The following is a 19059-nucleotide window of genomic DNA, read 5'->3' as shown; positions in this document are numbered from 1 at the left end:
CTCTGATAGGACAGGCGTCACAAGTGGAGTTCCTCAAGGAGGTATGCTTGGCCTCGTACTTTTTTCCACTTTTTATCGATAAACTCGATCAGGGTATCGATGTCATTGTTAGCAAATTCGCAGATAACGTGAAGCTAATGTGGGTAGTCGGGAATTAAAGCGATGAGCTGCTTCTGACAAGCTTGAACATAATTGCAGCATTGGCTAATGAATGACACATGGTCTTTAGTGTAGGTAAGTGCATGGTCACTCATTTTAGCTCAAACAACCCACGTTTCTCTTACTAGGTGCATGGTATCACTATCCCGGATGAAACTATGGCCACCAATTTGGTAATTCTCATTTACGAGCGGCTTAGTTTTTCTGAACATTGTTCAGCGGTGGTCAAAATATTGAATAGAATGCACGGTTTTATTTTCAAAAAGGTTTCTTCACAAAAAGTCATTCTTTTGAAAGTCAATCTTCTCCTACAGTCATTCTTCCGCTTTCCCGAGGCTTAGCTCTTCCTGGACTGGAGGATGTTGTTACGTTTTGAAGACCATACCTTCAAAAGGACATAGACTTGGTTGAAAGGGTGCAGAAAGGAGCTACGCGTGTCCTTGTTGGCACACGGGGCTTCAGTTATTAAACACCAAACATGGCCCCCGCTATGTCCCTTGTGGGATATAAGCAGGTCACCTTAAGGCGGGGCCATGTTGGAAAAAGGAAAGCCCGCCAGCCACCAAGACCAGCGGTCGAACGCCGCCGGCATTGCACCACCGGACTTCCGACCTACGCAAAGGACCAGTAAGAACTGGCATTTGGACGCAATATTACGTCCTTTGATCATAAAGTGGTTGAAAAGAAATACGATAGATATACGTAAATCTAAATAGAAGCTCTCCATTCTTAGATAATACAACCATAAATATATTTTATGGACATTGCATTATATTTTATGATATATATATATCCCCTAGTTTTCATAATTGCATTTTTAATTTGGTTGCTGTATTTTAGAAATATATGACATCCATATTCGTTGCGGGCACCTTTTTCCCAGCCACCTGGTTGGGTATTTTGCCTGTTGTGGCTTTTGTATTTGTATTTGTATACATGTACAAGAAAAAAGAAACCATAATCGACGCGAACTGAAATCTCAGCAAGCTGGGACGGGGGGATGCTTTCGATTTGATGTTTTTCTGCAAATTGTTGCGCGAATTTTTGAATGGTACGAATGGAAAGTTTGCTATCGATCCGAGACCATTCGTTGAAGCGGCAGAACGCTCCGAATGAACTTTCAAATTCGTGCCCAACTTGTTCACACACACACATATATAATATATACAGTGCATATTTTTTCGGTGACATTAGAATATATATTTTAGTCTTGAATTTTCACGAATTCATGATTCAATGCATAAAAGAATATCTCAACACCGTGGAATGTTTTTTAGAAAAAAAATCTGGTCGATTTCAGTTTCGTGGTATGTACGTGTTACTTGGCATTGTTTCAAGAATATTTTGTTATGATGGAACAATATACACGAGGTAGAGAAAAACTTTTCCCTAGATACGGTATGTATTTAATATTGCAGACAATGGCAGGATTGTTCAGATGTGTTTCGGATTTCGAAGAATATTTTTTCGCCGGAAGTTCACCCGAAAAATTCTCTGATGTAATATCCTGGCTTGCAGAAACCAATTAAGTTTGACGAGGAATATATTTGAGCGAATGTGCAGAATAAGGAAAAATGTTCACAAAATTTCTGAAAATCATCGACATCCGCCGTTAAAACCTTCATTTTCTTATCACCACGGTCGATTTAAGCAAATGGACTCATTTTTATGATTACTGTTATTGTTAACTACTTCAAACAACTCTGGTTCCCGTGTAATTAGCCTTTTTGTGTCAAAGAATGTTTTGGAGAATAATTCTAAAAGCAATATGTCAGCGTAAATTTAGGTAAAAAGATCAAATGATTTACATAAATCACTTATATTACCAAATACTCACACCTACACCGTCTAGGGCAATCAAAGACATTTAGCAGTCTTCTTCCTGAGGGCATACGCAAAGGTTCTGAATATCTAAACAAAACCTACAAATGTCACATTTTCGTTACATTACCTGTATAGTCGACGATTTAAATAAAAGCAACCCTTATACCTAAATAACTCCTCACAAGTAGACAACATCGTCTAGGCAAGAGTGCTCAACCTTTAAGGAGATGGTGGGCCACTTCGTTGGTCTGTGAATATACCACGGCTCACTTAAGAGATCTGGAATTGTGCCACGGCCTGCTAAATTACGCGGGCCAACAAGTGATCTGTGAATATTCCGTGGATGCAAGGGCGGTTCCAGAGAGTATGTCTGAGGGGTGGGGAATAAGTTTTTTCTCAGATAGTAGCCCCCCCCCCACCCATGGGATTACAAACTATCAAACACAATTTTTTCTTCCGTGTATGGTTTTCTTAGTCTGGGAGGGGGGGGGGGCAGTAATTACCCCAGACTACCACCCTCGCGTGAAACCACCACTGCGCGGGTATTAAGTAGTAGTAATAGTAATAGTGTTCCTTTTGTGTAAGTGCTGTGTCATCAATCGCTATCGTAGAAGTAGGGTCTCAATTTAAAAAAATGCTCAGAATGTGTTCAAACATCACCCTGTACCAGTTTTGATAGTGGAAATACCGAGTGTCACAAAATAAAAAATTTAAATTTTTATACGCCCCCCCCCCCCCTGCGTCCTCTAACTTCCATTAAAAAGTTGCTGAGCTGTCTTTTCTGAGTCGAGCAAAAAAAGAAAATCCATGTTATTGACTGCAATATTGACTGGAATGTTTGAATTCAAAAATCGGTGAAAAGTTTGTAAAGAACGCCATAAATGGGGAGAAGAAGCGTTGTCCGTGAGATTTGCTGTTTTTTCCCAACTTTCCTCCGATGTTTTAATTAAAATGTCCCAGTGAATATTGCAGTTAAAAACAAGGAGATTTCTTTTTGTTGGGGGTGGGGAGGGCTTTAATTAGAAGTTAAACGACAGGAGGGACCGTATAAAAATTTAGCTTCTTCATTTTGCGACACCCTGTATTTACACTTTCAAAACTGATACAGGGTGATTTATGAACACATTTTGAGCAATTTTTAAATTAGAATCGTGCCTCTACGACGAATGGTTCATTAGATATGTGTTAAGTGATGCGAGGGACGGGTCACTTAAGTAATGGGCGAATGTGCCAAGTCCGGCTTGAGTGGTTTTGGAATGTGCCACGAGTCACTTGAGTGCTGTGATAATATACTGCGGGCTGCTTAATTTGTCTAGAACTGTGCCTAACATCACTTATGTCGCGGGTCACTTAGGTGAACTGTAAATATGCCGCAACTCCCTTAAGTGATGTGAAAAATGTCCCGTGAATCACTTGTAAGTGATTTACAAATATTTGAGTCGTGGGCCCCATTTGACAGCCCGCGGGCCTTGGGTTGGATTTATATGGTCTAAGGCATTTCACTGTTACCTTATTTATGGAGTTGTTCATTTGTACCTCCTTTTAATTGTAACCTGAGTCGTAGTCAATTGACTATAACGCGTTAGTATGGATTATAATGAACGAAATCTAATACGAATATCAGCTTGAAGAAATACTTCCATATCGACAATTAGTTCGATCTCCAGAAATATTCAGAAAATGATAGACTATAATAGGAAAATTAATATATCAAGATAGATTCCCATTGCACCGTTTGAATATTCAAAGGATGACGTCACTCTTCGCTATCCATACGAAGGTTTTTAACAGCTAGCTGATGTGAAGAAGAATTTAGGAAAGAAAGGAAGAGTTATAAACTGCCCTTGCGGGGGGAATCGGACCACCCGAGCTCTAAGGAAAAACTGCAATTGTCATTGTAGTCTAGCGTTGTAAGTCGCTCACCGGGCAAGTGAGAGTATGTGGGTTCGATTCTCCGCAATGACAGTCGAATTTTATTTCTTTACTAAATTCGTCTTCCTATCAGCCACATGCTAAGAACCTTAGAGTATTGCTTGAGAAATATTCGGAATCGGCTTATACTGTACTTCTTTCGCTTCTATAGAACGACAGGGGAGGTTGGTTATTCACTCTAACAGGTTAAACTGAGCTCTCCGAAGGAAAAAAAAAGTGAAGAAGAGTCTTACTAAAAAGAGGATTTTCCCTTCTCTCTTTTTCTAAGTAACAAGATCCCATCAAAGAAAATTCACGAAATAGGTAAGATCAGGGAGAAAAAAATCTTTTTTTTTGCAATGGGGGTAAATAGGGAATTCTTTGAACTGAATCGAAGTCGATTTCATCCGATTTTCATTCAGTGTTCATTCCAATCTCGTTTGAATAGAATTTACAACATTTCCGCGAAAAGGAAGGATATTTTTATTATTTTCTTTCCTATATACAGGAAGATTCGATTCCAACAGATGTACAGATTCCTCTTCTTTTTTTTACATGAAATCTGTGCGTCTTTGAAGTCGAATATTGGATGTATCTACGTCCTGAAAATCAGTGAACGCCGAAAAAAATAAAGCTGTATTTTTCGGTGGTGTTTTTTTTTTTTGTTTATGGTGATGAGATCAATATGGAAATTATATTGTTAAACGTTGTGGTATATTGAGTGAACAACCAAATTGAATGACTGTACCATGACGTAGCTGCCAGACGTCTGTTTGTAGTGCATTCTTCCGTATTTCCAGTTTACCGTCAAAGTCTGATGAAATGTATGCAATTTACGTATTTTTAGACATTGCTTATACATCAATAGAATTCCAAATGATAAAGTATTAATTGATAATGCATATCATATCATATTACGGCATAAAGAAAAACAAAGACACATTGTGGGGTTAGCTACAGATAAGCTGACCACAATTCAAATTAATTTTTTGCTTGGAGTGATTTTGATTTTATTTTAACGTGTGTTTGGTGACGAGTAATGTTTACCTATATTTTGGTGTCACTTAGTGTTGGCCAGATTTCTCACTTTGATTTTAATTCATCTTGACCATGAACCTTCCCTCCTATATCAGAGTGCCGTAGATGAGACTTTAACAGCTCATACTCCCTCCATCATCGCTCTGCCAATTCTCAAATGCAGTTGTGCATTGAAGCCACGGTTGGTATAACAAAATAGGAATGATGAAAATTTAAGAGTCATCTAACACCATCTGAGATGTGCGAAAAATTTGTAAATGTTGCTGGAAGTACACCTTTACTCCGGAATGTGTGGCTGGTAACGTCCGGAGTAAAGGTGTACTTCCAGCAACATTTACAAATTTTTCGCGCATCTCAGATGGTGTTAGATGACTCTTAAATTGTCATCATTCCTATTTTGCTATAATGATGCTGATTAAAATATTGATGATAATTGATGCTAACATGTGATAATACATATGATATAATGTGAATAAATCATAATAACTTCACCACACGATGAGTAAGATATTGTAGATACAACATGTTCGCTCCCAGTGTCCTTCAAGAATTGGTAAAGGGTTGGTATTGGTATTTCCACTCTCACGTTATTTTCTTGAGTAGCTTATCTAAGTTATCTTCTGAGAATAGAACAAGGGTCACCAATCTTTATTGCTGCATTCTTGTCTCTGAGCAGCTTTTCCCTTGAAAGTTGATACGCTGTTCAAACCACACATGTACCTCGTCCATAAGAAATTCCTCACGACTGCGTACATGTTAGAATGTGCGTGTACATTTCGTGAACCTACGTGAAGTTTATTTCTTAGGAATGATTGTGTGTCATTTGTTCAAATAGTGCTGCCATCTGTATCTCGAGTTCTGAAGCAGGCAACTTGACTTATATACTTTGTGGTGTAAATTATTCGTGAATTTTTTATTGTTATTGACCTGATTGCTTTTTGCGGCGACACTTTTTGACTGGGAGATCAGCTCGCCTTCGCACATGCTAATAACGACTAGATGAATTTTTTTAAGCACGCTTCTGTTACGGTTAAGGTAATTTAGCAATTTTTGAGGACTTGGTAATGTGTCTTCATATTGGGCTTTTAATTTCACTGACAAAAAGAGGTCCTAAGGTGTCGTATTGAAGAAAAATTAAGTACATTCATCTCACTCAGAAACACATAAAAAAAAACAACAACAACAAAAAATAGCGGTGGAATGCAATTGTTGAAGGCGCAAAAAATTATTTACATGATAACAGTCGTCTACTCATCGCCTCTCGTGCTTCTTGGCGCTATTTATGAAAAACTTATTTTTCATTTCTTTCTTCCAGCTTCTGCGTTTTAAAAACCAGTTATTTCTCTTTTCTTCCCTTATTTTTTCTGTGCTGTACCTGATCGTTTATTGTTTAAATGACTAGTTGTTGAGGGAATTCTAATGACTAAATGTTGAGGGAATTCTAAATTCATTCTTGGCTTTCAAAATATTAATACAGTATTTACTTTTTTTTTGAGTGACCCACAATAATTCCGCCAGAATTTTTAATATTTTTGTGCGCATTTAAATGAGTAGAATCAGTGGTAATTTTTTCAAACCTTTTTGAAGACATAACCTTGGGACATTTTCCTTGTGAAATATTTCCGTACTGAGGTTTTCGCATTCGATATGTTGGAAACCTGGCAACCTAAACCAGCCAAAATCATGACAAAACTTCCCATTCGAAAAATGTTCAGCATGAATTTAAAAAGTGTGTTTCATAAAGAAAAGTGTGTGAACATATTTCCTTCGATTATATTATTTAGTTAAAAGAAAAATAACCCACATCTTATGCGTTTCTGTGTTTATCACTTCAGTACATGTAAGTACTACGTACGCTGTTGCATTGTAACAATTCCAAATTATGTATCTCATCTACATCTGATAGAAGGATTGTAATAATCTCTCTTCAGGTTTACAGAATGTATGTTTGTTTTTCTTTATTTCTTCTTACTGTTGTGTTCTTACTTTTAGCACTATGCATTGTGTAGTTCCGTTCACCGTGCCTTTGTATTTTTGTCTGTTTGTGTGTGTGAGTTAATGTATAATAATATGTAATGAAAACTAATTAGGATAGTTAGACTGTGTCATAGACACCGCCACAAGTTTTAACGTGAATACGTTTTCTGTGGCTTGAACAGCGTCTTAGGTACTGAAATAATGGAATTATGCCATTTTCGTCCGCATTGTCTTTGGAATAGCTAACAAACGATACATTTCGTTGTGAACTGTTCCAGATATAGAGTAAAGCAATTCGTTACGAATCAGGCAGCGGGCCTGGTGCCCAACGGGGAGACATATTAAAACCAGAGTGATATCATTGAATGCACCTTTGCAATGCGCATCTGACGACACTATTGCTTGTGACTTGCGTTGGGTACTTTCCGAGGTATGAGCATTTATAGAATTTCGTCACGTAACTTTTTGCTAATACTCCTATAGTATCGTCAGAGGATTTAAAAGACGTGTTTCACGTAAAAAAAAAATTTAACTGAAATGCAAATTTTTAGTATTTAGTCATTTTTAAAACATAATGTGTATTTGGGTGATGTGTGTATTTTCTTATATTAAATAATCAGGGACATTTTCATTGCTATCATAGAACTATAATTTCATTCTCACAGTTATTTCTCCGATACACCACAATGCATTTATAAAGTTAGCGTACAAAACAGTAATTTAATTAATAGTCTACGTATGTGAATATGAATGAGAAATGAGCATATTCCTTTTTTATGTGTTTGAAAGAAAAAAATTGATAGAAAATTAAAATTATTTTTCCTCTCTAAAAGCTGCGCGTATTTTGTGTCATTAATTAACGTTAATTACTGTTTTGTATCTTGGAGAAATATCATGTGATGGTTTTTTTTTTCTGTTTCCGAAAATAAGTTTCCGGAATTTGATGGATGAAAAATCGGAAGTTCCTACATCGCAATTATCAGTTTATCTTCGGCTTTGGACAACCACTACAAAAAGAAAAAATATACAGGGATTTTCTTTTCCTTTTTCTCCTATGGAGCCTGTTGCAATAAATGATCTCTAATATGGAGGGAATGTTTTTGAATGAAGGGATTCTTGAGAATCAGTGAAGAAGAAAGGATTTTTTTTAGTATATGCCAACAATTATCAATCACTAAATTAAGTTGTTTTTTTTGGTTGGAATGAAGAGACTGTATTAGTAATCATTGAACGGGAAGGGAGCGTTTGTGAATGAAAGGGTTTAAAAATGAAAGGGGCTATTTCTGAAATAACTAAAACGGGGAATTGGATCTTATACAGGCTCTCCCACAATGTTTGCACGGTAGGTATCTCTGCAACCGATGACTTCAGATACGTACAAACGAGACGTTCGAAAAATGCACTTTCAATTACAAAAAATTTTCCCGATGCAGTTACGTTACTTAAAATCTCAAAATTCGTTTGAGTGATCACATGCATAAAAAAAAAAATTAACTTTTTACACAGTCCCCGTGTGCTAAAACTTTCAATTATTGCAATGTAGATTCCACTCTGAGAAGTCATTTGCAAGAAAAATCCATATTTTTAAATGAAATATTTATCGAGATATTAAATATATAAAATTAGTGTTCTTTTGGCACTTTACCACTGTATTAGCGAGTTTTCATTGTTTCAAACGTTTCTATTTCTAGGGACCGCATACACAAATAGAATGAATTCAACAATTTTATTTTGTTACAATAATAGCAATCACATTTCTCGACAATTATTTTTTTGACAATAACAGAATTTTTTACATTTCATTTACGTTTCGCAATTTGTGAAACACACTCCATTCATTGGCAATGAATGCTAAAACATCTAACTCAAATAAATCTCCGTTAATATTGCATTTAAAAATATGAATTTATTTTGTTAATGACTTCGCAGAGCCGCATTCACATTTCACTTATTGGAAGCTTTCCCCGACATGGATCTACATAAAAAGTTTATATTTTTTTTATGCATAATAAATTTGAGACATTCTATTTTCAAAACTGACGTGCAAAATTCTTGCAATTATTCAAGGTATGTTTCTAAGGTCGGGATTACACTATAAAAGTTTAATAAAAAATTTTTTAAAAACTTGAAATAAAAACAACCAATAGACCAATTGGTTGCATTCACTCGAATTTAACCGATGCAATTATTGGTTGCAGTTTCAAGTTCTATCAAACTGCTTATAGGGTAAACGGTTGTAAAAACATCCGCTGTGAAAAAAAATTGGAATAGTCTGTATTTAGAAAGAAGAGACAGGAAGACAGACAGGGAATTTTTAAGGTGTGAGATATTGAGAATAGAACGACTGACAGCACACAACTTTAGTTATTTATTTACAATAACTCCAGAAGGCATGTAATGTACTTGAATTCAAACACATGAGCTGAGTGTCCCGTTTCGATAAATGAAATATTACAACGCAACTCACCTCTCCTCTTCCGTGGGAGAGTTGTTGAATTGTTTGAATACCTTGGTAATGGCTTGGCTATTACTAATAGAGAGACTGCAATCACACGCATCATTTAACCTGAAAAGCATAATTCGTTATTCCGGGGGTTCCAATGGGTAGTTATAACTCATCAATCCCCCTTCCTGATTACTCTGCCGATTCATATAGCTGTAGTGCGCTTTGCCATAACGGTTATATACATTAAGTGGGTGAATACGTAGATTCACCTAACACCCCCTAAGGGGCTCTTTTTTAAAAAAGGAAAAAAGCATAATCACACAGGCACAACCAGGACTCGTGGATAGAATAATTCTCTGGGGAATGCAAAATACATTGAATATGTAATTGCGATTAAATATGACTAACTGTATGTACAGTTTCATATTTACACTAACAGGATCACACATCCACATATTATTTATTATCTATTTATATATATATCACTTATTTATTTTAAGAAAACAGTGACGCAAATTTTTGGGTGAATTTGAAAGATATGATCAGATAGTAGCCAAAATAATAATTATTTTCTGTATGGCGTTCACTGTCTACATGCAGATATAGGAAATATATTTATTCTTTCCATTACTTTCTTCATTTATTTAATTTCTCATTATTTTACACCAGATGACTCTTAATGTTGATTGCGGAATTGAATAGTGAAATTAATAGGCGATTATGCAGTAAGAGGATGGATTTCAAAGCAAAATTTGTGAAATTATCTTTTGAATATCTGATGCTAATTATGGATACCTAATGTGGCTTAGATAGCCTCATCGATTATAGTGATGTCACTCTGATTCGGTTACGCGCCACAGTCTTAGGAATTATACTCCTAGACGGAAAAACTTCCAGAATGTACGAGACGGCTAATGAGTAAATGATGAGGCAGTGGAAGGAATGCCCAATGCAGATACGCGGGTAACAAAATACGAAATTATGATCACTCGTTTTGAAACTCTACTAATATTTTAGATACACGAGACTAATAAGTATGAAGTTTGTGAAGACGCGTTACTTTGGATGCAGTGCTGTCCGTATGCATTTCGTCGAATATCATTCATAAATCACTCTTCAAGAGGAAAGGCTGTCTCTATCAGAAACGAACCCGTCATCTTTCTCGGTTTGGAGCAGTTGGCGCCCGGGGTGGCAGCCATCGTTTGCTTTATAAGCTAGCGTCTGTCTGGTGTTACCGTCTCCTGCGTCTATTATTCAACATCGACGATATCCTGAGCGCTGGTAAAAAGTGTGTGTGTGTGTGTTAAAGTGAAGAGTTTTCCGCAGAAAAGAGAATGCAAGGGGAAGACTTTTCTTGCATCTATAACTGCAGTCGCAAATCGATTTAGTGGGTAGTTTAGCTGAACTATAGGCGCCAACGTGAGAGACACGAATTTTCCAGAATGGTGAATGAGGAGTGAATATTGAGAAAGAAGATAGTCAACAAGGAAGTTCAAGGCTTTATAGCAACAATTCATCTGGCTAGACATTCCGGATAACGATCAATTCTGATAGTCTCACTATGATTTCTCTGAGATCTGGAGATAAGTATGCCATCAATAAGATCTACCGAGGATAATATTCGTTGCAGGGTAAGGCTGAAGAAATATTGATGTCATTATCGATCACATGAAACCCTTCAAAATCGGTATACCTAACATCTTCCAAAACTGCTTCAATAAATAATTTTGAGATTTTTATTGAAATTTTCCATTAATGTATTGAAAAACAGAAAGATCACGAGATTATTTGAATGAAATTGAAACCTCTCAATCAATTTTCCTATTTGGATTTCAATTGGCACAGGCTATCAAAACATAATAATTAAATTATAATTACCTAACTATAGTTAGGTTTACATTATACTTATATAGTTAACTTACTCGTATATCATAAATTGCATATTTTGGCTTCGCTTCTTAACTTTCAATGTTGACTCTCAAGATGCTGTGTTAAACGTGAGCATTATTATTTCATTAATAAAGTTTTTTTTTCTATTTCTAAATGCAATAAAAAATTTATTAAAATTAATACGTGCTATCACTATTATTATTTATTTATTATTATTGATATTTGTAGTAACACCTATGCTCTATCGCCATTGCGCATAACATAACTTATATTAGTCATGCAGCAAATAGCGTAAGGGTGGATCTACAGACACATCTACAGACACTCACCGTGTCTGTCAGACACGGCAAACATTCTTTAACATAAAACTAATGAATGTATCCATATCCATGTGTCGTTGCTGGGCAGGCGCAGACGGACATTTTTATGTTAAATGTTTGCCGTGTCTGACACGAGAGGGTGAGTGTCTGTAGCCTTATGGGTGTAGCCATAAGTAGTCCACCCTCACATTGCTGTATCGCGTAGTGAATTTGATGTCGTTAAAGATGTACCATCAGTGTGATTGTTGTTACTAATAATAATAAAGCTGGTTCTTATAAGTGCAATAAACCACCAGAGTCATAGTTGAGGCTCAGCTATAGAAATGTGTGATGAATGATCTATGTATGTTATCCATACATGTAGATATATCACATGTGTGTGTGTGTAAGTTGACACATCAGTGCTAGAGGTAGTTGATGCTCCGTTATAATTGATGACCAGTGTTATAACTGATGCTGTAATGTCAATGTTACGTCCTTAAGTCTTAGAAAAATTAATTGCTATCGTTCAGGCTTGAAATACCAGTGTTTTGCTGTTGTTCATGATGATAGAGATATTTTAAAGATTCAATATACAACGGGCACAGCAAACGGGGTGGGGTATGACATTTTACGGGTGAAGCGTTGATCCTAGAGGTGTACTTTCAATTAGAAAAAAATTCCAAATAACAAGTAATAATCAGATATGCTCTAAAATAAAGAGAAACATCTTAAAAAAATCTAAAAATCACAAAGAGAAATGCTTTTGTGACTTTATTCTGTGAAAAAAAAGTGCACATCACGATACTTTTTATATTTTATTTTAATGGAATATTTTTTTCTCTATTTTCAGAAACCAGACAAGTCAGATTATGGAAAAAGGGGGATTTTTGCTGAATCTTTATAACTTCTAGTTATGTGCATGAGCTGCATTAACGTTTCCTCAACTTCAATAAGTATTCGAACCGAAACCATGAGAAATGATGGGAGTGAGGGTGCAGAAGCTGCGGTATGATCCCGTGTCTGCGTGAACTAGACTGAATACGCATCCTTGAAAAAATGTAGCTTTGTTCAACACATGAACATGAGTGTGGTGTGTTGGAAAAAAATGCAGAGATTCCCTATTCCATGGCGATTTTCTGCTGAGGGACGAACAGAAATTGGATGCAATTATGGATGCCATATCACGTGATGACCATATCGGTGTCTCATGCAGTGTTTTATATTGCTTTTTCCCCAAAATGCGGAATCGTATTGTCGTTTATTCCGACTTGATGTTACTCGATATTTGAAACGCAAAATGTGAGCCTGAGGGGTATTCATAATGTTCACGAACATTCCGATTTCATTTCTCTTACTGAGGACCTGATGAATATCGCATAAACATGACCACGTTCTCACCTTCGATTCTGGATGATGAGGACGTGAAGGCGTTCATCCCAGCCGCTGCGACATGTCCCTCCTGGATCCGATGGGACGTGCTGCAAGCCCCCGAAAAATTAACCGCCATCGTCACCTTAGGACTCGTCACGGCCGTCGTAGTCGTAGGGAACCTGCTCGTCGTCCTCGCTGTGTTCACTTCCGCGAAGCTCAAGACGGTCACGAACTTTCTAATCGTCTCCCTGGCTGTTTCGGACTTATTCGTGGGTATAGCTGTTCTACCGTATTCCATAACACTTGAAGTGTTAGACGTATGGATATTCGGTGAATTGTGGTGTTCGATATGGCTAGCAGTTGATGTGTGGTTGTGCACCGCTTCGATTTTAAACCTGTGTGCCATCAGTATTGATCGGTTCCTGGCAATCACAAAACCTGTACATTACAGAAGTATCATGTCACCCATCAGAGTCAAGCTACTCATAGCATCCGTGTGGGTTTTATCATTCATCATATGTTTTCCGCCGCTCGTTGGCTGGAATGACAGGGTAAAAGACGACGAACACGTCACGGAATACAGCAACTTCACCGTTTTCAGCAACAGTGGCAAAGACGTCATCAGCGATGTCCTGTCCGGAAACTACAGCCGGGATGGCAGCGATAGAAGAAGCAGTGATTTCATAGATGTCTCCGTGTATTCTAGTCCTAACTTCACAGATGCATTTGGTTACGGATTCAATGGCACGAATTCTTCCGATGATAGTAAGTATTACGTCAGGAGCATAACGTCGCGCTGTTACAAGCCACAGTGTGCACTGATCAGCAACCCCGGTTACGTCGTGTATTCAGCTTTAGGATCATTCTACATTCCAACGCTCATCATGCTGTTCGTCTACTGGAAGATCTACGTCGCTGCTCTCAAGACGAGTCGTGCCTTAAGTCGAGGGTTCAAAACCACGAAGTCTAGTCGGGTAAACACTGACAGCGAGAATCTTACCCTGCGTATACACAGGGGTAGGCCGGTTAGCGAGAAGGCACCACGCCAGGCACCACGAGTTAACGCCAAAGTCCCTAGCGGAAGACCGGGAGATATCCTGGTCCCCAGACGTTTACCGACAGTAGTTTTTCATCACACCAAAGAATTCTCTAGTCCACGCTGTTTTCGGGAAGGCGGTAGCGGGAATCGCAGCTACTATACGACAGTAGCGACAGACAAGGAGGAAGCTGGAACCTCTAGATCTAGTGAATGCAATCTGAAGAGAGCCAAATCCACAACGTTTGTCGAGAGGAGCTCGACTCCCGTGGCGGACGAAGACTTCCACGAGTCCGAGGAGCACCTGACGGAAGAGAAGAACGGCAAAGTCAGTCGGAACCTGTTTTCGAGAATAAGCAGGAGAAACGTGCGAGTGCAGGCGAAACGTTTCAAGACCGAAGCGAAAGCTACGAAGACTGTCGGCATAATCGTTGGAGGTTTCATTCTGTGTTGGCTTCCCTTCTTCACCGTGTACCTGATATTCGCTTTCTGTGCGGAATGCATCCCGGAACTCTTGTTCAAAGTGTTCTTCTACCTTGGTTATTGCAACTCGGCCCTGAATCCCATCATATACGGTATGGTGAGCAAAGATTTCAGGCTCGCGTTTAAAAAGATTCTCTGCAGCTGCAAGCTCAAGGACGACGGCGTTACTTCACTCATACGACAGATACACATGCCTACTTTCTTCGCCGAGGAAGATAACATGAGCGACGAGACACTCAATCGTAGTCAAATGGGTACCATGTAAATCATCACTGAGCATTGGCTTCGTAAACCTCTTAAATATCAACGATACGAATTCATTGTGATATCACTGCAACACATACAAATGACCCATCGCAACATTTTACATAAATATAAAACAATCCGAACCCAAATGTTTCAAGTTTTTTGGCTCAGTTCCTCTAACAACACAAGACCACCCGCCACCATTTCTCCAATTAAAATAAAACCATTAGTAAATGATGATAAATCTCCCACAGCAATCTATTCATCAGGTTTTTGTGACATTGCCAATTGACAATAGAGGTTCTCGTGGGCGTAAGACCGTTGTTAGTACGAATTCATTCAACGTTTGCCTAGCAATAGTGGTTGACATTATCAGCTTGGGCTAGAAGCTAGAAAGGAAAATTTTTTAATTCAGTATCTAGTAAGATATTTTAGATACAGTGTGACCACGATAAGATGGCATATGACCTTGTATGACCTTCATCCCAAAATGATAAGGATTCATTCTTCAGTAGGGAGAAATAGGGGAGGGGGCTCCAGCAGCAACACCAGAGAATTTTCCCATTTCTCGCTATTGCAAAATGAACCTTCCCTTTTCGTCATGAAGTTATCAGAAAGCCAGAGTCTCATTATGATGCCAATACTTAGCTTTGGAAAAATGTTGAGAAAAAAATGAACTCGTGCCGTTGAAAGCCCTTTGCCTCGAGAACCCCTCCTCCAATCTGAACATTGTTTCTCATAGTACAACAAGAAAATGTTTTAACAGTGCTCGATTGAAACAGAGTTTAAAGTACTGAAATTCTTTTCTTTTTTGAATCAATGACATCAGTTCAAAAAATAAAGCAAATATATCTTAAATTTTCCATAAACAGAAATACGCTATACGTACTTGTGATACACAAATCTGCTGAAGTTATTTCATCAGTGGAGGAAACGAACGATAATAGTTGAAGAAGCCAATGCTCAGTGGCGATCTAAGTGATTCCATCGGATACAGTCGAAAACGCTGTGAGGTAATCGATGTCAATTTGCTGTATGCGTACTGTGTCGTCACGGACAAACCAAAATCCCATTCATTCTGTTATTAAAAATATTCATCGTTTTTTTTTTCTAACGTGGATAATGCTGTAACACATACAGATTATGCTTCCTCAAATCTGATCAACAGATCACATGGAATGATTGTGTTTTGAAACCTCTCAATCGGTGTTTATTTCAATGTAAGAACAAATATTCATGTAATATCATTGTTATCAAATTTATTCTATGTCAATCGTTGGAGACATCAAGTCAATTATTTATTTATTTATTCTAAGTTAATATACGCAGTGATGTAAATTATTACACCGACAAATATACCATTTGCATCCAGCATTTAAACATATTGATAAAACTTTAAAATACATCCCCCCTAAATGCTCTAAGATTTTTTATTCTTTAACCATTAGTTTTATCTAATCAATATAAATAAATTTTACCGTTTCTTTCTTCATACGGAGTTAATGTGATTAATTATGCATGAGCATGGTAACACATACGAAACAGGTTTTGCATTAAAAATTCCAGGGATTATAACGGGCGAGAAAAGATACCATTAAGTGTTTACTCTTTTTTGTCAAACAAAATCGTCCAGTTTTTACTTTCTTCAAAAATTTAAGTCTAAATGTGAATATTTTATAAGGCGTCATCATCACTCTTACATTATCGATGTAAGAATAATCGAATTTTCTAATGGAATTTTTTTTAAACACACATGGAAGTAATATCGATAGATAGAAGTTTGATGAATCGAAATTAAATATGTTCAACATAAACTTCTTGAGCCATTGTTATATTAACTGAAATAAATTAAATGCATGAAAATTTTTTTTTTCCAGTAAGGTCACTTGGAACTTTGATATTATGATATTTAATGTTTTGATTTTAATTTCGAATAATTACAAGTATGCCAATCGAACAGTTGTTTAATCTTTTTGACTGCTCAATAATAATCTATGCGCAATACGTCGCATTTTGTAAAAATAAAACTTTTGTAATGAAAGAAAAAAAAATGTATGAACTTCTGTACAAGAACCCCTTGACAGTGACGCCCGGATCCAGTTCGGACAACACAAAAATTTTATATCTGTGATTTGGTGATTATGTTTATGACAAAAAAAAATTATCTTTTCCATGAAGCCTGCATTGAGTTCGTTTGTCTTTTTTATTGTTATAATGCACAACAACAAAGAAAAAAAATATTTTTTTGGTGAATTTTCCTGCATTTTTCTGAAATAAATTGCATTATTAAGGGTGTTAAAGAAATTATATACAGCGATTCTCGTGGACACAACACCATGCAATGATTCCTCAATAAATATTTTTTACACGGATTTTTCCTCAACTAAAAAATTATGAGACTGATAAATAAAAATTGAATTTTTTTTTTTGCAGGGTTAATAATATAACACCAAAATTGAGGAAGGCTGGACATTTAGTATCGTATTCTCGTAAGTTATTACAGAATAAATCTTTCTTTACTGCTTTAGATGATAATATTGGAATTTTGTAAATCGAAAGCTGATTGTGAGCAAAAAATTAAGGTAAAAGCTCCACCTGTCGGATACAACGTTTAATCGACGCCATACTGGGCAGACAGTTATGATTCTAATTATTCACATATCTAATGGATTATGTAACCTGTAATGGCTGGCTAGCAGTTGTCATGCTATTGATCTCAAGATTTAATCTCCTATTTCCTTTTCTACTTAATTAACTGCAATTATCCGAGTGGTTTCTGTTTATTTATTTCTCATACCCCTTTCGTTACAGTTTTGGTCTGCTCTTGCTTCAAATTTGTCTTTTTAATTTTACATTCTTCTATTTCTTATAAACGAACACTGCTAACTAATTATAATATCAATACTAAATAATATAGTTATATTCGCTACCAGATTGTAGATCATAAAAATAAACTTCGGACATCTAGGCTTTTGATTCTTTGTTTTAACCCTCTAACTGCGCAAATTGTCGGCGATAATCTTCTCGCTTTGCGTTGGCGAGGAAAATTCCCTTTTTTTTTTCCAGTTTTCATTGTGGAAGACAGATAGCAATCAAACTGATACGTTGCATAGATTAAATATAACCGAAGAAATGACGGGAATACCGTTTAAGAGCAATCTCTCCACAGAATGAGGAAATGGTGAATGGGGGGAAAGAAACACCCAGGAACATATATTTTTACGCGATCCATCATACTTTATCTTAAGCATTTCATCGAGAAAAAAAAACCAATCCAAATCATCAGGAAGTAATTGAGCAGGTTATCATCCAGAAACGCTGGAAGCAGTTTAAGTGTAAAATATTCACGATATTTACTGTTTTTAATTTATTATTATCAATATAAAATACAATTTAAGTTAATCTACAAACACACACAACTCCTTCTTCTTCAGAAAATCCTTATTAACTTGGACTTGAGGTAAAAAAAGAATGTAACAGTTCAAGTTGATTATCGAGCGTCCTGAAACGAAATTATAACCTGGGACGCGCCCATTAATCAATCGTTCTCAGTGTCTTTGCATGGTCTTACGGAACGGATATGGTGTATTGCTTCGACTTCTTCTTCGAAATAAAAACATAAATTACATTTAAATATAGTAACCAATGGAAAAAATGAATGGGTGAATTTTAATGATATCATTAATCATGGATGTCGAAAAGGTGTGTGATGAGTAATATTGGAAAGCGGACTGCATGCGAATACTCGATACCCTCACAGTGAATATAAGAATCGTATTTTTCATATGCATGTTGTGAATGTTATCGTCATTTGTTATTTATTGCTCACTGATTGTGCATGATCGTTCCGAAAAACTGTACATTTTATGTGTGCTGCTGTATCTAAATGTTTTGTACCTGTTACTGTGAACGAGCATAGTGACAATCGGAGAGACAAAAAAAATGGAATTAAATGAACAAATGTTAAATTTTACATGATTATATACATGTTATATGAATATACATACATACATTTCAATTATATAAATATACATATATATTTGCATGGATATTGAAATGTTTTGTGCTTTCTCTCAGTATAAACGAACTAATGGAATCCTGAAGGTTACCAAAAAAACTTACGAAATGTACCAGAAATAGAAAAATTTATATACATTTTATTTGTAAATTTATATCATGAAAAATAGGTATCGATTGATTAACTGCCATGTTTCCCAAAACATGAATAAATTTTTCTTTTCAGGATTCCATCAGTTATTTTTAAACTGATTGTTCTCGTACATTTACGCCTAGAAGGTTTCTATTTGCGATGCGTGTTCTTTCTGTACTAGGTGTTTGTTTATTAATGTCAGTATATGTTTATCTGTATGGGATGT

General features: G+C 36.5%; 1 protein-coding gene across 5 annotated transcripts in view; it reads left to right on the top strand.

Annotated features, from left to right (window-relative positions):
- Nucleotides 1-17874, top strand: part of LOC149077109 (putative G protein-coupled receptor No9) — a 198411-nt gene extending 180537 nt beyond the window's left edge. For all 5 annotated transcript variants that reach the window (XM_089244836.1, XM_089244835.1, XM_089244834.1 and 2 more), the window contains one exon: nucleotides 12398-17874. In XM_089244836.1, the coding sequence (XP_089100962.1) occupies nucleotides 12930-14702 (1773 nt within the window). In that variant the 5' untranslated portion in view covers nucleotides 12398-12929 and the 3' untranslated portion in view covers nucleotides 14703-17874. The remainder of the gene's footprint in view (nucleotides 1-12397) is intronic.
- Nucleotides 17875-19059: the final 1185 nt, after the last annotated feature.

This window comes from Pholcus phalangioides, unplaced genomic scaffold, assembly GCF_987345545.1.
Source record: "Pholcus phalangioides strain wild (caught in Gottingen) unplaced genomic scaffold, Ppha-v1.0 ptg000015l_1, whole genome shotgun sequence".
NCBI lineage: Eukaryota > Metazoa > Arthropoda > Arachnida > Araneae > Pholcidae > Pholcus > Pholcus phalangioides.
Note: the sequence above shows the minus strand (reverse complement) of the source record. Positions and strands in the feature narration are given on the sequence as shown.